Below are 25,185 nucleotides of genomic sequence, written 5' to 3' on the forward strand. Positions count from 1 at the left end.
CCAGGCTGGTGTTCCAATACTACAGAAACAGCTCATTGGTAGCAATGACCCGAGGGAAGGGAGCGCGGTGCCGCGGAGCAGTGCTCTGCCTGGGCGCCACTGCCAAGAGCTTCCTGGGAAAAGGCCGTTTTGGCCGCCTGCAGGACCCCGGCTCCGTCAGCGCAGCAGCGAAGGCCCCGTGGACCCGACCGCATCTGCACATTCTATGGGCCACCTGCAATACCTACAGCTAAACCGCATTCTCAGGCTTGATGTCCTTCCCCTGGAAAGGAACCCATAAATAATTGAAGAGCCTGGGCTGCTCGAGGGAATGTGCTGTATACCGGGGGTATGAATTTCAGCCACCGCTTGCCTCATGAAAGATGCAGGACTGGGAGCTGGGCACAGAAATGCGGAATTTAAAACCAACGCGTTCAACACCAGCTCCGCTGAAGCACAGCACAGAATGTCGCGTACAACAACTCCTGTTCCCCACGAGCTGCGGGGCTGAGGGACAGGGAGACACAGAGAGGTCACTGAGACTGATTGAATCACACATGCATTTAGTGCCTTGTAGCGTTCCTCTCCTTTAATCCTGCTCTGCACCACAGCACCATGGAAATGATCCCTTTCTGGAGCCTGTTACTGGCCAGTCTCTCTGAAGGCATAAGGAGAATGTTCAGGAATTAGGGCTGACTTTGATTTCACAGAATCCCAGAATGTCAGGGGTTGAAGGGACCTGGAAAGCTCATCCAGTGCAATCCCCCCATGGAGCAGGAACACCCAGCTGAGGTTCCACAGGAAGGTGTCCAGGCGGGTTTGAATGTCTGCAGAGAAGGAGACTCCACAACCTCCCTGGGCAGCCTGGGCCAGGCTCTGACACCCTCACCCCCAACAAGTTTCTTCTCAAATTTAAGTGGAACCTCCTGTGTTCCAGTTTGCACCCATTACCCCTTGTCCTGTCACTGGTTGTCACCCAGAAGAGCCTGGCTCCATCCTCCTGACACTGCCCCTTTCCATATTGATCCCCATGAATGAGTCTCCCCTCAGTCTCCTCTTCTCCAGCTCCAGAGCCCCAGCTCCCTCAGCCTTTCCTCACACGGCAGATGCTCCACTCCCTTCAGCATCTTGGTGGCTGCACTGGACTCTCTCCAGCAGTTCCCTGTCCTTCTGGAGCTGAGGGGCCACAACTGGACACAATATTCCAGGTGTGGTCTCCCCAGGGCAGAGCAGAGGGGCAGGAGAACCTCTCTGACCTACTGACCCCCCCTTCTAACCCACCCCAGGTACCATTGGCTTCCTGGCCACAAGGGCCCAGTGCTGGTTCATGGTCACCCTGCTGTCCCCAGGACCCCCCGTTCCCTTTCCCCTACACTGCTCTCCAACAGCTCATTCCCCAACTTATACTGCTACCTACAAACATCACCCCACAAACGTTCCCATCCTGCTGGCTGTTGATCAGCCCTGGCTCCCTGGGCACCCAAAGCCGACGCTCCCAGGGTCTCCGGGAGCAGTGAAACACCCGGAGCCACCAGCAGCCGGTTCTGTGGGGCAGCACCAAACTCCTCCAGCAAACCTGTGGTACAAATGCAAGTGGTGCTGGAAAAACTAAGTGCAGTGTGTCTTGGCTGAAGTTTGCAAAGCGTGTCACTTTTGTAAAGATGTAATTTTTCATAAAGTGACTTTTCTTTTACTAAGGTAACTCCCTTGAACGCCGAGCTCTGGTCAGAGATTCTGGAAGAGTTCCTGTCTCTGGACCTTTAATGCAGTTGTTTAAGCTGCTAACATTACTCAGAGGTATTTATTTAATGTTTTGTGCAGCGTGTTTTAGATTTTGCTCTCCTGTTTTGCTACCAACCGTATTGTTTAAGGAATTAAGAGCCATTTAAATCTCTACGAAGGTCATTTGAACAGCACACCAATAACAGGTTTTAAAACTAGAAGTTCTGGTGATTTTGTGAAGTTTGACATCAAGTGGGAGCAAACTGGTTTATAAACACAGTGAGTGTTTACTTATACACAGCACATGAAATGAAAGGTCCTGTTACACTCACATCCTGAAGCTGCTTCCAAACAAACCTGATGCTACAAATGCTTCTGTATTTCCTGCTTATAACCATGGCCAGAAAAATCACTGCATACTCTGACTGTGAGCAGTATCACTATGAGTAGCTTCCAGAAACAAACCAGGCAGTGAGCCTTTTTCTCTTATCACCATCTATTTGAGAAGAAAAGGACAAATCTACAAATCTGACAACAGTAACCTGGGAACTCATTATTCTGCATGGTTCCCACAACCCATCGCTTCGCCATAGGAGCCGAGGTTACAAACCCAAGTGTTTAACCAATGCCACGCTGGCAGATTTCAGTCTTTTCCACTGAACAGCAAGCTGGGTTTATATCTCAGATTTCTACATCTTCCTCCTCAAAAACGTACTGTTTGACCTGTTTTCCTAGGTTTTTATGCATTCAGTTTTCTTCTCCTGGTTCTTTCTGCTTTGCAGCCTGAGGCTGTGGTAACACCCACTAATATCTGAACTTCTGAATGAGCATTTCAGTAGGGATTATTTGTATTGAAAGAGAACCACAGACATCCCAATTACCAGTGACAGATAACCAAGATCAACTGCCTGTTTTTTCCATCTAATAGACAAGAATGACACATCATATGTACTCCCAGAGCATATGATGTTGATCCCAAAAGACCCCCATATGATCCCCCCCTGCTAAACGGTCACAGCTGTGAATTCCACCCTTCCGCACCCATTCAGCCTTTGCCTTTCCACTCCGTCCACCCAAGAAGTCTCAGTTATGAGGGAAATATGAGACTTGGATCTCTGTGCACAGGACCCAAGCACATCAGTTACCGTCAGGGCAAAGATTTTCAGCAAACAGTTGTCCCTGAACTGTTCAGTTCAGACCAAATCTCTTCCCATTGGAGTTTTCACTGAACAGAACTGAAATACAAAGTTTAACGGATGTGCATACGTGACATTGTTGACTTGGTAACTACAGCGCAGGACGCAGCTCTCCTGCCAGGGTTGTTCAGCACCGTGGAGCCTTTCTCCAGAGTAAACTTTTGTGAACACAGCAGAGTCCTCTCGCACACAGAGACGCTTAAACCACAGGCACCAATGTACTGACACAACTTTGTTAACAACTCTTACGGAAACAAAAACCTACTCAGGATCCTTTAACAACAAAAGAAACCAGAAATATCAAATTCCCTCCTTAGAGATGGAAAAAACAAAATCTGTCCCACCCACCCAGCACATCACCCTCTTTCTTACCTGCAGCTGCAAGAAGGGGATGTTGAAGAACTTGTGCAGGTACTTGAGGCCAAAGCTGTTCTTCATGGAAGACTCAGCATAGCGAAAATACGAGGAGCCGGGAGGCCTGTCTCAACCAGAGAGGCAGAGAGAACAGCACTGTACAAAGGATGCGGACTGCGTACTCACTTGCTGAATTACACACCATGAACTGTGCTCATTTCCAAGCCAACCCTCGGTCCCCAAATGTAGGTGAGCAGGTCATCCTGCCAGGGCCTCCTTGTTTGTTTACACACAACATTCACACTTTGTTCCTCCCGAAGGGTGGTAGAACACGGCTGTTGTTGTGCGAGAAGGGAACGGAGCTGGTGAAGGGCTGGAGCACAAGTGTGATGGGAGCGGCTGAGGGACCTGGGGGGTTCAGCTGGAGAACAGGAGCTGAGGGGAGACCTTCTGATCTCTGAACTGCCTGAAAGGAGCTTGGAGCCAGGGGGGGGTCGGGCTCTGCTCCCCAGGAACAAGCGCCAGGAGCAGAGGAAACGGCCTCAAGTTGCACCAGGGGAGGTTGAGGTTGGATGTGGGGAACAATTTCTTCCCCAAAGGGTTGTGGGGCATTGGAACAGGCTGCCCAGGGCAGTGCTGGAGTCACCATCCCTGGAGGGTTGGACAGACGGACATGAGGTTCTCAGGGACACAGGGCAGTCGTGGACTTGGCAGTGCTGGGCTAACGGTTGGACTCCATGACATTAACTGTCTTCTCCAACCCAAATGATTCTGTTCTGTGATCCTAATCTAAGGTGCTGCAGCGTCACGCAGCTGCCAGCCTGAGAAATACCACGTCAGGACACCGGGCTGCTGTTTTACTAAACTGAGGGTGTTACAGCTGTACAAGCTGTTCACTTCTCAGTGACGGTTTTGTTTCAAAACCACAAACAGACCCACATTAAGTCACAAGCATCAGCAGTGGGTATTAAACTCAGCTAAGTCACCTATAGAGATGAACTTGTAAAGAAATTATATACATTATAGAATCAAGCCTTAAAACTGATACCATTGCTGCGTGCCTGATACAGACACAAAGAAAGAAGAGATCAGGAAAATGAAAAAATGACTTAAAAACATAAAGCCACACATAAAGGTAAAATCTATTGAATCCTGATCAACAAATAGTATTTTCTACTAACAGAGAGCCTCAGATGTGTGCATAAGGGAAACCCTGGCTGGCAAGGGAGGCGTATGACTTGGCGATGCCCGGTAACTGCTGCATGGGGATGCTCTCGGAGGAAAAGGAGCTGCTGTACGGGACAGTCTGAGCTATGAAAGCTCAGAAGAGGGTCCCAGGATGATCGTGGTGTACATCTGAAGCACAGCAGCAGTGTCTACAGCTGGTGGGAGAGCACAGGCCATTTCTGCTCCCCTGCTGGGACCCTGGTGCCGTCTCACCTGTTCAGGTTGTCGATGAGGTCCCGCACGTCCCCGGGCAGAATGACCCGGTGCTCCCCCATGTCGCGGTAATTCCCCAGCACGCATACTGGAACGTGGGTCGGCACTTTAGGAAGCTCCCTCAGAATATAGTTGAATGTCCTTCACCACAGGAGACAAAGATACAGGCGGATGAGTGGGAAACATCATTCTGTGAGAAGCTTCATGCACAAATCACAGAAAAATAAAGTAAGAATGTTCTTCCCCAAATCCTTCCAAGACTGTGACTTCTTTGCCCTCCTCAGAGAATTACATTAACTGTAAATATGTTTGTATCATTCTTTATACAAAAACAACTTGACAAGTTCAGTAATCCACTTCCACCAGCAACCTCACGTCTTCTACAGCAATATCTCCCTCAGTGGTACAGAACTGTGGGGGTCAGCAGAAGAGGAGGATTCCCTCCGTTCAGCTGTCAGCGAGCTCGCTGACTCACATCGAACCTGTAAAACAGCTTAAATAGAAAGCAGGAACTCTCACCACCTCCTCCTTCCGCTCTGGCTTCCATATGTCTCTCACCCTCCCCAGAAATGTGCAAAACGAACCGTTCATGATTCCTGTACACTAATCCAGCCTAAGGCCGCTAGATAATCCTTACTAATACCAGCTTTCCTGGGAATTTCTCACTAGCATTCCGCTTTCCCTTGTGTTCTCGAGAGCACGGATTTGTAACATGCCTGCGTACTTCGCACCTGCGATAGCACTAATTATGAAGCCTCGGCCAGCGGTATATCAGAAACAGCAGAACGCAAGCCCACAGGGACACTGCTTGCTCAAAACAAGCCCAGGAGAGGAGATATTAACAGACATGCCGGCAGATAAAGCTGTGATTTTAAGGGATACAAACTTGCTTCAACTCATTAGGCTGGTTATCAGCTCCTGGGTCCATCTGGGAATCAAGAGCTCTAGAAGTTTCCACTGAACAGGGAGCACCGCGAGCTGCATGGGGCTAGAGACCACTCACCACTGTTTGGTGATGTCAAACATCATCACCACGCCATTGCAGTTCTTATAGACATCCAGGAACTCTGCATCCAGAGCCATTTCTGACTCTGCCTGAGGAAATAAAGGCAAAAGAAGCAGTAAATAACCCGATTCAACTCCAGGCTTGTACAGAACACAGCTGATACGGTGCTGAATAGGCAAACTTTCTGAAGTGACAGTCACTATATGAACTACCTGTGGATTTCACATCACCATCATTTAAGCAAGATACCTGGTGGTTCAGAGCTTCCCTTGCCCATAGAAGCAGGATTTGAGGCACACCCCAGTCTCTGAAAAACCCACATCTCACAGCAAATGCTAAACCCCAGCCCCTTCCCTTCCCAAATCCTGCGTTGACAAGATAACTCCATATAAGCAACAGGATGGAGGACAGAGGACACGGCTCCCGTCCCATCTCTTTGTTGACCCAAATACTGACTGTATTACTAATGCTCCCGCTGTATAAAGCCAGGATGTAGTTTCTACTGAGTTTCTCCCCTTCAGGGCTGAACGTATTTATTAGCACCTGATTTGCTTTTCATTAACCGGAACGTGCACACTGCACAGTTCTGGTCATAAATCAACATCCAAGGCTCCTGCTGCCATTTGGTGCCCATGGAACAATTCTCAGTCATTTCCAAGGAGTGGAAAATGCACCCATGTTTGTGAAGGAAGCAGCAGCTGCGATCTCTGTTCTCACAGAGGTTTTTTTTCCCACAGGAGAACATTTTCTAAGGAAATTCTCCTCATCTGACCACACAGATGGAGCAGGACCAGCACCCTGGTGAAAGAGGTGACTCTTCCCTGCCCATCCCAGAGCCACGTGCTCAGCTCTCTGTGCATCCGTGACGCTGCCTTTCCCACCAATTCCAACAAAAGGGTTATTGAGCGAGTACCGGAGCACCGCCTGTGCGCTGAGCCCCGAGGGGCACTGACACAGCCACGGGAGACATAAAGCTCTTTAAGAGCCACAGCAGCGATCATGGGATCAAGGGCCCTTACACCGAATCTTTCCTCAGGGTTCAATCAGACATCTTTTGAAAGAGATGCCACAGAATTCCACTGGCAGACCCGATGCTCTCTGGGGAACGTATGGTCTCCCATAGAGCACTTTGTTCTGCAGCACAACGTCCAAAGGAGACACGCTTGTGCAAAAGCCTCGAGGAAGCTGCTCTCTTTACTCTGACGTACCAGGTAACTCTCCTATTGCCCCTTCCTCCTCTGTATTTCCAAGGGTGTTACAAGGTAATTGTCAGCCCAGTTTTAAGGGGCAGCCAGAGAGCACCAAGTGGCTCCTGCAGCTCTCCCAAGAAGTCCATGACAACAGGACTCCCTGTCACTGCCCATGTGCACACAGGTCCAAAGCCACGAGCAAACATCTGGGCTGCAGCTGTTCCCAAAGACAGAATGGGAAGCAGCAGGGAAGTCGTGGGGAGGGCACGAACAAGGCTACAGTGCACGGGCAAAAGAAGGAAGAGCATCAGGGGTCACACTGCTCCTCATCAGGGGTCACACTGTCCCTCATCCGCCTGCCAGGTCAGCATTACAGCAAAATCAAATACAGGTGACTCACCTCCTGAGGGTCATTTTCCAGTTTCAAACCATCTCCTCGTTTTTTGCATTTTCCTTAAAAAGAAACGTGAAAAAACAAACACATTACACCGGGCAGAGAATCCAGGCTGAGTGTAGGCAGGAGCACAGCTTTCTGAACATGACCCTAAAGCAGACTCACCCTCTATAAGCACAGGGAATGAGGAGGGGTGGGACAGGCATGCCTTGCTGAGGAATGCCGGCCGCCCTCGTCAAGATTACCAGCTAGTCTAATTCAAGGAGAAACGAGAAGAAAATCTGGGGCAGCTTAAACCACGCTCTGCACAGCATAAAGTCCCAATGACTGAATACCACAGGCTTTGGTGCGCTCTCTGACCACAAAGGGAAGCTGCTTTGTTGTAGTTTTTGTTGCGTTAAAGAGGCAAAAGATGGTGGGGCTGCTCTGGCTGAACAGCAGGACAACAGGCACGGCCTTCCCGAGGGACGAGATGGCGCTGCTGTGCGATGGCGCTGAGCTGACGCGAGCAGTCGGGTACATCAATGTGATCTCGGAGCCCATCGCGTGTTTGTGCTGACTTGACCAGCGAAAAAAAAAGGGGGGGGTGGCAAGGAGACTGTGAGAATTGAACAGGCAAAAGGCAGAACGTATACAAGGGGAAATCAAGCAAAATCACAGACACTGTGGCCAGGGGGCTGTGGAGCAGAGGACGACTACATGTGCGTGAAGGGGCAGGACTGGGACCCACCAGCGAAGGCACGGAAAGGAAATCCTTCAGATACACCATCCAGAGACACACACAGAAAACAGGGACAGGTAAAACTCTGATGGAGCTCACAGGAAAGTGTGAGCACCAACAGGTTAAACACTTGGAGAAGACACTAAAAGCCCCTACAGAGACTTGTCCTGCAGTCCCACAGCCACAACCCCCTTCTGGAGGAACCCGCAGGTTTCCCTCCAGTTCACAGACAATCACAGAGTCACAGAGTGTGAGGGGTTGGAAGGGCCCTGGAAAGCTCATCCAGTGCAATCCCCCCATGGAGCAGGAACACCCAGCTGAGGTTCCACAGGAAGGGGTCCAGGCGGGTTTGAATGTCTGCAGAGAAGGAGACTCCACAACCTCCCTGGGCAGCCTGGGCCAGGCTCTGCCACCCTCACCAGGAAGAAGTTGCTTCTCAAATTTAAGTGGAACCTCCTGTGTTCCAGTTTGCACCCATTGCCCCTTGTCCTGTCACTGGTTGTCACCGAGAAGAGCCTGGCTCCATCCTCCTGACACTGCCCCTTTCCATATTGATCCCCAGGAATGAGTCCCCCCTCAGTCTCCTCTTCTCCAGCTCCAGAGCCCCAGCTCCCTCAGCCTTTCCTCACACGGGAGATGCTCCACTCCACTCCATCATCTTCGTTGCTCTATTTCTCTGCTTCCCCTGAGGCACATGCTGAACTACAGCCCTTATTCCTGAAGGGCCGAACCCCTAAGACTTCTCTCTTTTCCTACAGCTGCAACCAGCACTGGATAAGCTCACAAGATGCCATTTTCAAGCACCACTGGCATTTGACTCAGCACAACCAGAAAAAGAGTCGGTGTTTTGAAACTCGAGGCTTGCTGAAAGTTTTTGTGTTACATCGGTTGCACCGTAACCACGTTTCCAAATCTTAAAGCCTGCAGCCAGAGCAGATGGAGAGGAGACGCCGTGGTGTGCTGGGAGGATCAGCGAGTGGCGATCAGCTAATGGGATTTCCTGGTGCAGCCACCCAGTGCTCAGAACTGCCGGGAGTCTCAACATGCGATGGGAGCTCAGCCTTCACCTCCTGCTGAACAAGCTTAGTGGGTCATGCCATGAAAAATCTGTCCCTCCCCCCAGATATTGTTCAAACTCCACGTACAGCAGTTTCCAGAATTGTATCAAATGATGAGCACTGCGCAACAAATAACCCTGCAAGATCTGGAGTGTGCAGATATCAAATATCTGCCAGACGTTACTGACAGCAATTACAAACTACTTCTGAATTAACTTTGTTCTGTATTTTCCTGGGCTAAATAATGATGAGTTAACTAAATTGCAATGGTGGAGACCTGGAATTCCTTCTCGGAATTTCTAGAAATTCCCCGTGTCACTGACAGCAGAAGGTGCTGGCAGCTCAGATCTACCTGCAAAAACAGCTCCCGTTGACTCTTTAAGACTCTGTGACACCAGGGACCAAACCAGCTTCTGCCAAGTGTTCAAACTGGAGCAACTCCTTGTAACTTTGTGGTTCTGTCACTGTATGTGAAACACAGTGTTTCTTTCTTTTTGCATGCAGGTCAAGGCCAAATTGTTATAAAATAGAGTTATTCATGGAAGTCTGACTGCTGCAGGATACGGCGGGAGGTTCCTGCCCCGACAGTGCGTCTGCCGGTGCTTCTGCGCATCCCTGACAAACGTTCGCTGCCCTCGTGCCATCTGACCTTCGACATCCGAAAGCAGCAGAATTATGAATCCCGATCCTTCCCCATTCACACGTTGTGTTTCCCTGGAGGATCCACGTACGGGCTCTGATTTTCCCAGCACCACAAAGCTGTGGGACGTCTCGGACGTTCACGTCTTCTCGCACTTCAATTAAATTCATTTCAAGCCAGCAGCATTCATGTGGCTCATCCGAATGTCAAAATATCGCTATTTCTGCAGTTACTGCTAATTAGTGCTTGGCATGACCTGAATTTCTAGGTATTAAAACAGAAACCCAAGCAACCACAGATACTCTTCACAGTTCCTCTCGTCCTGAGCAATCGAGGTGTCTTTCCACGCTGGACACATTTACACCCAATGCTTTGAGACTGAATGTACGACTTGCACACCTCTCCCCGCTTCTGGCTCTGCGTGTGCATCAAGAGGAATGAGTATTATTGTTACATGGTGCTCATCGCTGCTGTAAAGGAGGTCACCCAGACACGAGTAACAGAGCTGGAAAGTGCATGTGTGCACTTATTCATGCACAGTGTCTATTTTTGGAACAAAAACTGCAGGATGAGCCAGATAAAGGCAAGATGTACATAGTGAAAAGATGCGATTCAGCCTGTATAGGCAAGTGCACAATGAAGATTGAGTTACTGCATGAACGATGTGTTTAAGGTTGCGCTGATGTGTAATCTCGGAGCTTCAATTAGAAAGCATGGGTCTTCACGTTGCAATCACTCAACTTCTCTACCTAGAATGACAACTGCTCCTTATTTGCAGGGATAATAGCGAACTGAAACCAAATAACCTTCCGGCAGCGCCCCACAGTCTCCAGAACAGCTCGTTTGGAACAGGAGGAGACGGGGCCCAGGGCGGCGCCCGGAGCCGCTGCAGCCCCGGTACCAGCAGGACCCAGCGCCCCCCGCAGCGCGGGGGACATGTTCTGTCCACCACTCGAACATACACGTCAGAATATCTGCATCCCCAGTGTTATGTAGCTTATAACACCTCAAAGTAAGAGAAATACTAATTCTGATCTTTCCTCCCTCTTGCAGCACGTCTCAGGGAGGGAGAAGGTGAAGGGGCAGCGAGAGGAATCTCCCATATAGGGGAAAGAGTTGATATTATTTTGGGGGCCACAGGAAAAAAAAAAGGAATTTGATCCCTTCAGTGAGTGTATGGGAATAAATACAGGAACCAAACTGTTCTCGAATCACCTGCATTCCAGCAGCTCTTTCGCATTCGGGATCTGTTAGAGCTGTGTGACCGGCAGCAGCCGCACAACTTGCTGCAAAGCCAGAAAGATGAGTCAGGCCTGTGACTTTTGCTGAGAGATCTTTCCTGTGCTCAGTCAGTCCCAAGGGCAGCACAGGAGATGGTATTTACCAGACACACCACACAACATTAAATACAATCCGTAGCTGGGGGCAAGCTCTACTTGTTCAGATTCCAACAAACGGCGTCATGGCACAAACGGGCCCAGAGCTCTGAGCAGGCCCAAGGAGAGGCCAGCGGCTGCGGGAGAGTCCGCAGGCCAGTCAGTCTGCACGTTAAAACCAAAAACCTCAAAGACTCAAGGACGAGGGAAGAGGAGCAGCACAGTGTAGGGTTGCCATCCCCCCACCTTAGGTTTTCATAAGAAATCTTCTCCCCACACTTTCAAATTAACATCGATAAGCTAAACAAACAGCACCAAGGCCTGAGTGGAGCAGGGCCGGCAGAGCTGCCTCCAAACCGGCTGGAGGGAGCAGGGGCCGCCCAGGGCAGTGCTGGAGTCACCAGCGCTGGAGGGGTTTAGATGAGGTTCTCAGGAACACAGGTCAGTGCTGGAGTTGGGTTATGGTCGGACTCGATGATCCTGAGGGATCTTCCAGCAGGAATGATTCTATGGTTCTACCAACCAAAGCGCGTGCTGAGCTGCTGAGGACAGGAAGGCACAGGCTGCCGGTGACGCCAGGAGAAACACCCCCGAGCACCACCACGTCTGACTTCAGTGCCAAAACCCGCACCAGGTTCTGCAGGGTGCGAGTCGTGAGCTGCACACTGGCTGGGAACGGCAGCGCCGCGGAGGGGAGCCCGGAGCTGCTTTACCAGACTGGGGCTGAAAACTGCGGGTTACGGGTACGTTGTTCAGACAGTCTGGCTACATCAGGCTTTTAATACATTTTCAAACATCTTAATTTAAATAGAGGTCTCTTAATTTTCTCTAACAAGGAACAATTCTTCCAAAATGAGGGAACGCTGGCAAAAAAATCTGCCCTAGCAAACAATGTATGTTCAAATGTATGTTCGGAAATGCACGTTCGTTTTTGGCAGTTTCAAATCCAGCCTGATAAACGCAGCGTTCTGCACAACTCTAGATGTGCACATGGCTGGGGTCTTGTAGGAAAGGCAAAGAGCAGGATCGGGTCGTGCGGGTGCTGTGCTGCAGCACCACTGGATACCTCACTACTCAACGGCTATGGCCTAGATTGGAGTTGCTCTCACCTAAAGCATCACGCAGGAGGATTTTTTGTCCTAAGCATGCAAGAGGAAGAACAGAAACGTCATGAGATAACATGAAGATGAAAGTTAGATATGAGCAAGTTCCTAATGGTTCACTTGCACATTCTCCTAAAGCTGTAATTATCGAGGATCCACGATGCTATCATTGCCATGGGAAATGATTTGATTTTGTTACATCGTGATTATCTGAATTTTTACACTGCATTGAGTACCTTTGATTATATAAAAATACATATCAGTGGTGCACAAGTGGGGATCTTAACAGAACAAGTTTTATTTCAAAAGAATATAAAGCGGAGGGAAGAGAGTCCCTCGAGATTTCTAACACACGCTCCACTGTCAGAAATGAAAGCAGCATCAGAAGAGCTGTTATCAACATCTGCACTTGTCAAACCCAATCCGTTTTGCCAAAAAAACCCAAAAGACAAGTCTCTAGTTGAGAAGACGGCTCTGCTCAGAGAAGCTATTCACAGAAATAAATGCTGGGACCACATGATTCCCTAATTAACTGCCTATCTATTCACACCAAAGTTGCAAGGCAGCGAGAAAACAGATGTTTTTTCCGGTTCCAGCCTTGCAGATGTTATCCCGGGCCTGAGGGGCTGTGATCAGACTGACCTCAGTGGGGACTCTGGCCTAAGGTTTTGTCTACACTGTGGAACTGGCATTTAAAAGAATAAAAACGTAAAGTCCCCAGGATTTTCAATTCAAGTTACTGGCTCATGTATAACCCAAAGGCTCCACTATGCAGCTGAACCAGTGCTGCTGTCTTAGTGACTTTTTTATTATTTTAAATCCAATTTAGTTAACATGAAGAATTACATTTGTCCTTTTCTCACTTCATATTGTACTTATCTCTTTATTTTTCGGTGTTAACGCCCGTGGAGCCACACGGGTGGAACAGCAGCGATTGCAGCCAAGGCTGCAGGAAAAGCAGCAGCAGCCAAACCAGGAAAGTCTGAAGTTTCAATGACTGTGGTCACGGTTTCTGACCAACAGAAACACACAAACAAGGAGCAGGACCCACAGAGCAAGAGACGCTCACTTGTAAAATGGGTTTCCTGATCATACTCGCACTTTAAAGCAGGAACTGGTACGAAACGCCTCGGAAAAGCCAAACAGTGTTTGCATCTGGGGCTGCTGAGATTTACACCCGAACCCCAACCCCTTCCAGAAGAGGTTCCGCCTGATCCAGATCCTGCCCTCACATGTGCTCCTGGGGTTTGTTCTGATTTTTTTATGAACCAGAACTTTATACTCTGACAAAAATGGAAAACTAACAACAAAAGTATTTACACATCATAACACTTTCCTCAGCTAAACACTGAAAAAGATTTTGGATTTAACATATTGCATCTTCTATGCTGGGTAACTGGCTTCTCTTTCATCCATCCGTCCTGCATACGTTATTCACTGCAGATAACATTTTATCAATTTAACACCAGCATTTCTTCACAAACACAGCTCGGCAAGAGCTTTTATAAACAGAATTAAGAGCTCAGTAGCTGTCTAAACATATATAAAACTATAATGGTGAAGTTTAGAATAAAGCTCAGAGAATCTTAATACCCTAAGCAGCAGATGACTTCATCTGTCCCAGAGCACATGGAACAACTGTTTCTGAACACTGGATTTGACCTGAAGTGCAGATTCCAAATAACAGGCTCTACCACAGGACACTCCTCTCTCCTTCGCACATCTTCTCAGAAAGTAACATCCATGCACTTGAAAAGAGTAAACACGGACATCTTTCTAAAGTAGATTTATGTTTTTCTGAATTCCACCTAAGCTTTTAATTAAAATTGAGAAAGAACAACGAATCCCCATTAGAAAGTGATAAATCTTACCTTTGTCAACTACATCCCACACTTCGACTTTAACAATATCGTCAGTGGCTGAAAGCAGAACAAGGACACAACGTGTTAGAAAAGGTTTCAGTGGAATGACCAACAGCCAGCAGAGCCAAAGCCAACGGTGCCACAGCAGCAGGTGAGCGTCACAGAGAGGTCATTCTGGAGTGAACGCCCCCAAACATAACCAGAAGGCTGCTGAAGGTCCAAATTGTGCACCAAAACTCTGCTATCTCTTAAAGACTCTTATTCACACAAGTGATAGCGAGATTTCCTTGATCTTTTATGTCAGATTTGAAACACGTTACAAATATTTTGTGTAGATTCTTTTCATAACACACAAAGGTTTCCATATTCTTTCAAAACTATATATACATTTAATTCAGATAGTGAAGTCTGGCCTACGAGCAAGGTATTCACCTGCAAAAAAATGAATACACACATTTAAGGAAGATCAACCTTACTAACAGCATCTTCATGTCAATGTGACCAACAGTGCAGACTGTGGACACAGAAATCCACTCTCTCGGCAAATTTCAAGTTGTGTTTTGTGAAAAATAAGATATTCCTAGCGATTTCGCCTCCTGACAAGCTGGGGCATCAGTAAATTGTAAGCAGGAACATATATTTGAGTTGCTAAAACCTGAAGCAAGACAACGGAAATTGTAGCTCCAGAGACAGCGCTGCTGGCAGCTTCACTCTCCAATGGCACGAGGGACGGGCAGCTTCATGTTTCTGTTGAACTCAAATCAGCCCGGTCTTCATTAATTTGCTCCATGAAACAGCTGCTTTTTGGAAATGCCACAGGTTACAAAGCAAAAGCTTGTGTTTGGAGCAGCTCTGAATGTAAAGCAATGGAACAGGAGGATAATGTCTCAGAGGAGAAAATAATCTCATGAGAATTCAGCTAAGCAGAATTGTCCAGCCAGGGAACATTTCCTCTACAGAATTCACTGCTGGCTTAACATAAATGCTTCAAAATATTGCAAAGACCGATTACGAATAAAGGAAAACTTTGATTCTCTGCTTCTGGAGAATGATCCTTTTTTATATTTATGCATGAAGCAAAATCAGCCTCTCTTTTTCCTCCCAGCGACTTCCGCTTATCTTCCCCTTTGCCAGCAGGGCCCAGGGCAAATGGGCCTTGTGCAGCGCAGGCTGGGACGCGGCTGTGAAGCACAGCAGACAGACAAGTGCTGATCTTTGGACTGGGTCCAACTTCAGAAACGTTCCTTTGCTCCCAGACATCTGGGGCTGGACAAGCCCATCCTCCCTGCTCCCTTCCCTCTGCATCAGCTCTGACTTTCCCAAGTTTAATCCCGCGTTGTCATTTTATAGGTTGGGATTTCCTCTCCTCTGCTTTTAATCTCCCTTGAGCCTTGTCTCATTTTCCTGTTCGCTGTGCTGCCATGCGAGGTTTGCTTCCACGTTCCCCACATGCCCACATTCCCCCAACAGCCCATCCCTTCCCACAGGAGCTCTGGACCCATCAGTGGGTCTGTGGTTTCTCCCAGGTTTGTGGTTCATGCTGGGAAAGAGCATCCTCCTGATCCCAAACATTCTCTGGAGTCTCTGTCTGTGTTGGTGGTTTGCACAGCAGTTGGACCAGCTTGGGGAAGAAGTCCTGTGATTTCCAGGCTGGACATGAGGAAGAAATTTTATACAGTAAGAGTGGTGAAACACTGGTCCAGGTTGCTCAGAGAGGTAACAGACACCCCGGACTACAGACAGTGATTTCCACTGACCAATGGACTAAGTTATTATGTGTGTCCCTAAGTGTACAATAGCCCCCCATGACATAGGAATGGGTGAGGACACATGGAAAGCATCCTAAAGAGATGTGATGTAGCAGGATCACTCCCTCTGACACAACATTTTAGAACAAGAAAGGTGAATGCAGGAGTCACAGTCACATCAGGCTGAACAAGAAAGTGCCCAATGTAGAGCTGTGAACTGGGATCTGTAGTTGCAATAAAGAACTGGAGGGGGACTTGTGCACCCCAGGCTCAGATGGGAGGGAAAGCACAGCAGGTGCCCAGCAGCCGAAGTCCTTAAAACTCTGCTCAAACCGCCAAGCCAGACTGAAGTCCAACCGCTCCCCATGACTCACCCGCCTGGCATCGAACTTACGGCCGGCCAGGTGAACGGTTGGACTTGATGATCGTAAAGGTCTTTTCCAAATGAAGTGGTTCTGTCACCGTGCTGACACCAGGCCCTGGCAGAGCCGGCGCTGCCCTGCGCCGTGCGCTGCTCCACTCCATGGTCCGTTCAGGGTGCACCGGGACCCAAATCCACACCTGCAGTTGGGACCGGCACTGCTGCTGCTGCCCCCAAGGGACAAGGGGACAGACGGACGAGCAAAGTCAGTCCTGGCGCTTTCAACAGTCAAGACTTTCTGCAAAAGGACAGGAGATATTTTCCTTTCTCAGATGGCAAACTCTGCAGGGGCACAGAAGCAGCCCCGAAGGCTGCTGGTTCTACCCAGCACTAACAAGGGGCTTCCACGGAGAATATCATAGAGTATCATAGAAAGTCCTGAGCTGGAAGGACCCACACAGATCATCGGTTCCAATTGCTGTCCCTGCACAGGACACCCCACAGGTCACCCTGTGTGTCTGAGGACACTGTCCAGTCTCTTGTTGAACACTGTCAGGTTGGGCTGTGACACCTCCCTGGGAGCCTGTTCAGTGTCCAGCACCTCTGGGTGAAGAACCTTTTCCTCATGTCCCACTGACCCCCCCTGGCTCATCTGCTGCCGTTCCCTGGGCTCTGTCACTGTCACAGAGAAGAGCTCAGCCCTGCCCCTCCTGCTCCTGCTGAGGAACCTGCAGCCCATGGGCTCTGCCCTCAGTCTGCTCTGCTCCAGCTGAGCAAACCCAGGGACTGCAGCCGCTGCTCATCCGGCTTCCCCTCCAACCCTTCCCCAACTCGCTGTCCCTCCTCTGGACACCCTCCAGCAGCTTTATCTCCTTTTCTCCTGTGTCCCCAGCCCTGCACACAGTGAATGCTGCAGGTGAGGCCGAGCAGAGCAGAGCAGAGCGGGACGATCCCCTCCTGCCCGGCTGGCCGTGCTGTGCTGGGTGCACCGGGACATGGGGCCCTCTTGGCTCCAGGGACCAAGGAGTTGAGGAGTTGAGCCACTGACCCAGGCAGACCCGCTCTACACCGACCTGCTCTACACCCCCCTGTCTGAGGGGAAGCACGAATTTCACAATTAGTTGATCAATGAGATCCAAGAAAAACATTTTTCCACATGTTTTTTTTCCTGTTAGCACTGATGCTCCTGCTGGCTCGTAGCCAGGAAGTTCTCCCTTTTCATCACCAGCTTCATTCCTGATTATCCTGAACACACAAGAGGATAATTACTTTAGTGCTGCTGTGCTGGCTTTGGTGTGACTCACACACAGCCGCATTTCACCTTAACAGCTTTGGAAGGTGCGTCGCAGCAAAACGAGTGCCAACTCATCCCTTTAACTCTCACCTGGATTAGCACAAACCAGGCTTTAAACCACTCAGAAGATCTGTGCTCAGCTGCTGTTTGGCTGAGCACTCTGCAGCCGGTGCTTTCCCAGAGGTGTGAGAAGACTCCAACTGCAAGAAAGTTCATTTAAATAAAGAATCATTGCTTTATGGGTGGGTTCATCACCAGGGATTCACAGGCCCTCGGGCATATTTACTCTCATGCAATTACATTATTTCCTTCCTGCGGCTCAGATCCCAGGTCCTGCAGAGCAGAGCAGCTCTGTCATTCTTCACACCCGGCTACAAACCATCCAAAGGATTTGAACAAAAGGATTTGCCAGTTTTTATTCCAGATTCTCCTTCTGAGACTGTCAAACAGAATAAAATTGGTGACTAGCATAACCTAAAGGAACACTCATTAGGGTCAGGAATGGTAACTCCTTACTTGGACCCAAAAATTACAGATATCCATTACAGAGAAAATTGACACAGAGAAGTAATTTTGTTCATTCTGAGCACAAATAATTCCTCTACCCTTATTAATTCCTTCAGCATAAGACTTCTGAACATATGACAAGGTGGTATGTTCCACATTCAAAATGTGACCCTTTCAATACCAAACACTGTAAGAATCCCTCAATATTTGACAGTGATTTCATTAACATCTGTAAATATTTGCTGCCAGCTGCCTCATAATGTTTATTCAAGGTGGCTTAAGAGCATGGTCACAGGAAGAACAAACTTCATTCTTCCTCTGCAGATGAACTCAGCCAGGGGGTGGTGAAGGGATCTGAGGCAGCTCCCCCCTGTGCCCACAGCACCCCTGCCAGGGGAAGCTTCCACAGCAGGAAACGTTCCTCGCCATGGGTTTAAAACAGGAGGTTACTTTTTAAAACAAGTTCTAATAAGGTCAATGGAGAATCTCCTATACTGATGGAAATTATTACTAAGGAAATAATACAGTGTTTTGTAATACAAAAGAAACACAACTGAAAGGCACAATTTGACGTGCAGCTTTCCAGATATTTCGACTAGCTTGGCTAGACTTCACCTCGAGGAAAGTCTGTCACCATAGGCACACATTGCTGTCAACTCTAACCAGCAAGCCCTACAAACGGATCACAGACGTGTCAGAACTAAGCACTAGAAATAACAAATCCACCCGTAGTTACCCCATCAGCAAAAGCCAGGCTGATGTGCACCTGTTTTCCATCCACGTTGAAAAAGGCAGTGTCTAAACCTCAGCTCAGTAGGAGAAAACACAGTTCCTACAACACACGGAAACACAGGAGGGGACTGTATCTTTCTCCAAACAACTTCCTGCATGTATACAAAAGCCTGTATACATTCAGTTTGTACACCTGTCTACGTATACAAAAGTGATTAGGTACAGATAAGTCTGTTAGAAATCAAATGCCAGGATCCCAGGCTGAATTTACAAACAGCACTTGTACTACCTGTGCTGATCGGAGAGGAAATGAACTCCGATTCTTTTACCCATGATATTGCAGAAAGCCACAATTCACATTAAGGGCACTCTTTGGACTTGGATATCTAAGAAAGAGGTATTTAATTTCTTATTCTGATCTAAGTCTGTTCAGGCTGAAGCATTCAAGTTTAATTTTGGAGATAGATTCCATCATCCAAACAACTTGTATGTTCCATGTTGCCACATGAACAACCGATATGTTATATTCTGAGACAGAGGAAGAGGAGTGTGGGGGAACGACGGCACAGCTGTAACAGACATGCTGGAGGTTTTGCTGCAGACGGGGAACAGAGCACCACTGCATGAATACCACAGATCTGCCAACGCCTTGGGCCGCTTGATGGGCAGAACATCAGGAAGACGGCACCCAAAACAAATGCAGAAGCTGACAGGTGCACCTTTGCCTCACGGTCACATGGAGAGTCCCCATGAAAGAATCGGAGAAGCTGTAACTCCAGGCTTAGCTCAACGTCAGATGCTGAATGAGAGAAAACCTCTAGCTGCACTGAGCAAGGATGACCTGTTTGTCTCGCACATCCAAGGCAAATCACAACCATCCACCCTTATAAACCTTTTAAACGCTTGTCAAGAGAGAGCTGGCTCACGGGGCTGCCTGTCCCGAGCTGGAGCAGCGGAGGGTGAGGACACCAGCCCGAGGCAGGCGCTGCTGAGCTCAGCCCGCGGCTCCGTCATCGGCAGCACGAGACTTGTGCATCACAGGATTATCCAGCACCACGAATGCGATTGGTGAATTAGATGAAGCACCCGATTTTGGTGTTTACCCAAACTGTATGGGTCTTATTTTCCAGCTGCGAGGAGGCAGAGGGGACCTGATTCAACAGGAGGTCAGAGTGGTGCAGACGGGCGATGTCTGACAATGGCAAACTAACCGCTGACCCCTTCTTAAAGCAAATCAGTCTTACAGAGCGAGTTAATACTGAATCAGTAGTTCACCCCATGAGGCTGTTGTATTTTTTATCAGGAACCTGAAAGCTGGACTTAATGAACTGTTGAATCATAGCCTTATGCAATTTCAACGCCTGTAGTGTCTTTTCCCGGTGAGACCCAGGGCTTTCACAGCCCCTTTACACCGTCAGAGCAGACCGGGAACGTACAAAACCTCGCACCTCATCTCTCAGACTCCAACAAGCACTAAAGAGACCCACTGATACCACACTTCTGTGCTTCAGTAAGAGTTATTAGTACTACAATCATTTTGAAAACGTCACCTTCACCAGTTACAGGACGCTCTTTATATTCTAACCAGTGAAAAACTGGTTTCCTTCATGCTGTTCACTTCTTTGCACCACGGTAACAGCAAAAGCAGGGTTAGTCTCAGGGACAGATTTCCATAAGAAACCTGTGCTCATTAACAAGTCAAGCATATCACAAATACTTCAAATCTTTTGGATCACCTATCAAACACATTCCTTGAACGGTGGCTTCCACAACCTATCCTTCAGCACTGACATAGTTTCTGAGTGAAGTTATTCAGAACATGACTGAGAAACTGTACATAATAAATTAAAATAACAAGAGTGATGAGAGACCGTTTTCTCTCCCAAGCAGACAACAGAGTAAAGAAGCAAATGAGGCCACAGTGGAATTTCTATCCCCAAGGCACCATCCCGTGACTGTCATTCCCTCCACCCTCTTCCATCTTACTTTTATAATTCCAGTGGATGCTGGTGACTTGGATCTCCTGAGTTGGAATATACTCCTCAATGAATTTCTTCCCCTGCAGCCGGTGCCACAGTGTGGTTTTCCCGGTGTTCCTGTCCCCTCGGATGACAATTTTCACTGGGGAAAAGAGCAAGCAGACAAATAAAGCTGATTAAAAACAAACTGAAGAATGCTGTGAAAAGCATGTTAACTTTTTGCAAGCACTACTCAGATGCAATTAGCTCTCCCATTTTACACAGGCATGGTGGGGTTTGTTAAAAATCATGAGCCTCAGTCATTACAATTAGTGTTTATTCAGCTACTCACACAGCTCAGCAGAAAGAACCAACACCAAGACTGAATCTTCAGAACCTGCACAACTTCAGCGGCCAAGGCTCCGCTCCTGCACCTCCCGCCTCTGCCCAGCGCTTGCTCCCACCCGCCTGCCCCCTCCTTTCCTCGCCTTTTCCACCAGGCTTCTCCTTCCATCACCTCCTTTATCATCCCCATTTCTCCTTGAACACATCTCATTCCTTGAGAAAACAGAATCGTAGAATCGTTTATGTTGGAAAGGACCTTTCAGATCATCAGGTCCAACACACCGCCAAGTCCACGACTGCCCCATGTCCTGAGAACCTCATGTCCGTCTGTCCAGCCCTCCAGGGCTGGTGACTCCAGCACTGCCCTGGGCAGCCTGTTCCAATGCCCCACAGCCCTTTGGGGAAGAAATTGTTCCCAGATCCAACCTCACCCTCCCCTGGTGCAACTTGAGGCCGTTTCCTCTGCTCCTGGCGCTTGTTCCTGGGGAGCAGAGCCCGACCCCCCTGGCTCCAAGCTCCTTTCAGGCAGTTCAGAGATCAGAAGGGCTCCCCTCAAGCTCACTCCTCACACCCCCTGCCCCCCACGCTCTCAGCCCAGCCCATGGGGCACGTCCTGTGTTCAGAGCTGCTGCTCCTGCGCCCCACACCGGGGTGACTCTGATGGTGAACTGGTGAAACTGTTCTCCGGGGTGGTGCTGGGAGAGCCGAGAGGCAGCTTCTGGTGAACAGCACCGCAGAGTTAAGAACAGCACTGCAGAGTTAAGAACAGCACCGCAGAGTTAAGCTCTCCATTATTCCCAACTTTCTTACCCCAGGGCAGCGTCTCCTTTCCCAGGGGCAGCACAGGACGGTGTGCTGCTCTTCAGCTGCTCCAGCTCACAGCGCAGATGGTGGCAGGGGGGAGACAACCCTTGGCAGGGACAAGGTAGTTTATGTTCACACGGCTCTATCGTAAAGTGACTCCAATAAATTAACCAAACTGCCTCTGTTGATGGCCACGGTGTGATTCAAATTAAGTACAAATCAGTCTGTCTTACACACATTAGAAACAAGCTAAACTGAACCAAAACAAGCACCTCCCTTGGCAGAGATAAATCCACTTAAACAACAGTGAAATAAAACCAAGAGAAACTGAGTCTCTGTGGGTCCTGCGTGTGTTGGAGGGGCAGTCCCGGCCCTGGGCTGGGTGTAGGCAGCGCGGTGCATTCTCAGAAACCACAGCCTGGGTGAAGGCACAAGAGCTTCACTGCGAGCGGCAGCGCCAGCCGGGCCAGCAGCACCCATCCGCGCTCGCGTGCACCCACAGCAAGGACCGGCAGGGCAGAAATCCACCCAGACCCCCCCAGGGAGTGTCCAAAATACTATAAACTGTACACGACATGGCGAAGTAATTTCTGTAGCAATTAATATAATGAACTTCCCAGAGTCTACCCTAATGTTAACTCGTTCTTTCTGAAAAGAGTTATTTAAATTGTGTTACATTACGGGATTTTTTTTTTTTTAATTCCACAAGGTTATTGGGAAACATAAGCTGACTCGAACAGAATTTTCATGCTTGCATTTTGAATAGGAGCTATCATCCCCTAGAAAACGGGCCACTCAGGGACACCTAATGGCAGATTCAGGTGATTAGCGTTACGTTGTGCATCACTGTTTGGACAAGGAAACCTGAGACTGAGGGCTGCATTCTGCTGTACATCAGGAGTTATTGCAGGCACCTCAGAGAAAGGTTTAAGAGATAAACCTGAAGGTGAAACAGACGACATACACATATTCTGCGGGAGAGTTTTGTCTGGTGAAACTTTGTGCTGCAGTTTACTGTGCGTTGCTTGTTGCACACTGAGAGGTACTGCTGCTTGTTTTTCCTACAAAGTTACTTATTAAAACAGCGAAAGAATAATAAAGGCAAAAATGAACATAGTATGTACAGGGTGACTGCACTTACAGGTCCCAGAGCATCTCTGCAGAGACAAGTTTCCCGTGCTTCCTGCCGCTCTGTGTGTGACTCTGTTTCCTGCTTACAGATGATGAAATAATCAACGGAGAACGCCTTTGATATTCCTGAATTAATGCAGCAAGGCCATGGTACAGCCAGAATGACATTCCGTGTCTCCCAGGTAAAACCCAAACCCTTCTCAATGGTCCCCCTGCCTACCACAGAAAGCCCTTTTAAAGTTCATATTCCCCCATGAAGTGCAGCATAGGAGACCAAAACAGTGAGTTCTGAGGGACAAATAGACCTGCCTTAGTTAGGCTGCTCTCAAGGTGCAGCTCAGGATCACTCCCAGAAAACTGGACTGTGAGCTCTCCCCAGAAGGGGAAAATCTTAACTCTCTTTGGACTTTCCTAGTGCCAACAGCGTTATTTGTGCGGCTACATATCGAGTGGGATCAAGGAACAGAACCGGCTGAGAAATAACCCCAAAATCCTGCATTTTCAGATTTCTTCTCTAGCCCCAGTGCCCAGCTGCGTGAGCTGCAGGAGCAGCACGTGGGGGGCACGGCTGGAGTGGAACCTGATGCCCCCCACATCAGCAGGTCCGGTTTAACCAGTGGAGGGTTTTTGTGGCTCAGTCTGAACAGGCCCAACGGCCCTTTCCAGCTCCAGCGCTCTCCACGGCAGGATCGCTTTCCTCCCACACAGCACATGAATTTTCACTGGCTTTTTTCCCTGAAGAAAGAAAAAAGTGTCTAAAAACAGATCAGGAAGAAGGCAGGTGATGTGTGTCATTCTCAGCAAAACAAACTCTGTGTTTGGGGCTCTGGCTGGGGCAGGTCTGCTCGGTGACAGCTTGGGCACAGGCGGGGAGGGCAGCACAGGCTGGGTTGCGGCTGAACGGGGAACAGGACAGTGACTACAGGGGAGGTTTGTACTGGTACCCATGGCACTGGAACAACTGCTGCCTTATTTTGATTCTAAGCTGAATCAGTACTGACTGCACACAGGCAAAGGTTTGTAGCAAAGACAGGAGAATCATCTGTGGGAAGGACAGGGATGGGGATAGATCAAGATGCAAGGAAAAAGCTCAACAAACCACTTTATTCGTAGTGTCACTGCATCAGGAAAAACAGAGGGATTTCTGTTCTCCAGATGAGGAAATGGAAGCAGCACAGTGAAGAAACAGGCCCGGAGAGCAGGACTCAGACCAACGCAGAGCTAGAGATCTGAGACTCCCAGCTCTGCACGTGTTCCTCCGGAACACGGCAGCAAAGAACTCAAACCACAGCAAAGGTGCTTATAAAGCAGACATGAAGGATCACAACCTTGTCCTCATTAAGGTCTTTGGGACTGTGACTATAAGGCTGCAACTCAAATGCTTTAAGCTGGTTCTGCTGCCAAAGGCAGCGCGCTGGATCTGCAGACAGCCCGGCACACCCCGAGAACAGGACAGACAGGACAGGACAGACAGCGGCCACAGCAGCTTTGCCACACGTTGCACAAACACCCGTGTCAGTCCAAGGAGAAAACGGGCGAAGGTGGGAAGCAGCATGAAGAGAGGAAGCCTTTCTTTTGGGAGTAGTGCGGAACGAAAATACTTAACAGGACTACATCAGAGTCTGGGAACTACTACTCTAAAACAACTCAAAGGAAGGACTACAATACTCACCAAAAGGATACATGATATTCATTAAGTTTCGTCTTTTAAATCACATTTTAGACAGAAAAGTAATAACGGGAGGGACTGAGGGGAATTTTTGGAGCTCCTGACTTTGGTATTTGAGCACTGGGAGGTTCGGGGCAGCTCTCGGGAGAGCAGCCCATGCTCCACACGCAGTGGCTGTGGGTACGCTGGACACAGCACTGGGAGCAAAGCCCGGAGCAGAAGCCGCACCACGTTCTGGGAAACAGGATGGATGGATCCAGACCTATAGCACTTCCACATCTTTTGCTCCTGTCACCAGCGGAAAACTCCCGGGGACTCCTCTTGCCAGAGTAACCCCGCCAGAACTGTTTGGCCAGCATCGCCTCACACCAACTTTGTTCGAGTCAGCTGGTGCTGGCAACTCCTGGAATTTGTGGCACCGCTTCCCAAGGAATGAGATCCACCTCCCCCTCTCTGAACCAACCTCAGCCGCTCTGGTCTGTGCTAGCTGGGGATGCAGCAGGCCTGCTCCACGTTAAAGCTATCGCAAGCAGGAAAACATAAAACACAGAAAAACCCACGAAAGTAAGCTTTTCAGAAGTTTGGGTTCCCATCC

General features: G+C 48.9%; 1 protein-coding gene across 3 annotated transcripts in view; it reads right to left on the reverse strand.

Annotated features, from left to right (window-relative positions):
* Positions 1-25,185, reverse strand: part of RABL6 (RAB, member RAS oncogene family like 6) — a 61,315-nt gene that overhangs the window by 32,863 nt on the left and 3,267 nt on the right. For 2 of the 3 annotated variants that reach the window (XM_071817515.1, XM_065853764.2), the window contains exons 2-7: positions 20,670-20,804; positions 14,051-14,098; positions 7,288-7,340; positions 5,695-5,786; positions 4,692-4,832; positions 3,270-3,375 (exon numbers count right to left, since the gene is read on the reverse strand). In XM_071817515.1, coding sequence (XP_071673616.1) covers positions 3,270-3,375; positions 4,692-4,832; positions 5,695-5,786; positions 7,288-7,340; positions 14,051-14,098; positions 20,670-20,804 — 575 coding nt within the window. The remainder of the gene's footprint in view (positions 1-3,269; positions 3,376-4,691; positions 4,833-5,694; positions 5,787-7,287; positions 7,341-14,050; positions 14,099-20,669; positions 20,805-25,185) is intronic. The other variant, XM_071817516.1, reaches the window with a different exon arrangement.

This window comes from Patagioenas fasciata, chromosome 20 (genome assembly GCF_037038585.1).
Source record: "Patagioenas fasciata isolate bPatFas1 chromosome 20, bPatFas1.hap1, whole genome shotgun sequence".
Taxonomy (NCBI): domain Eukaryota; kingdom Metazoa; phylum Chordata; class Aves; order Columbiformes; family Columbidae; genus Patagioenas; species Patagioenas fasciata.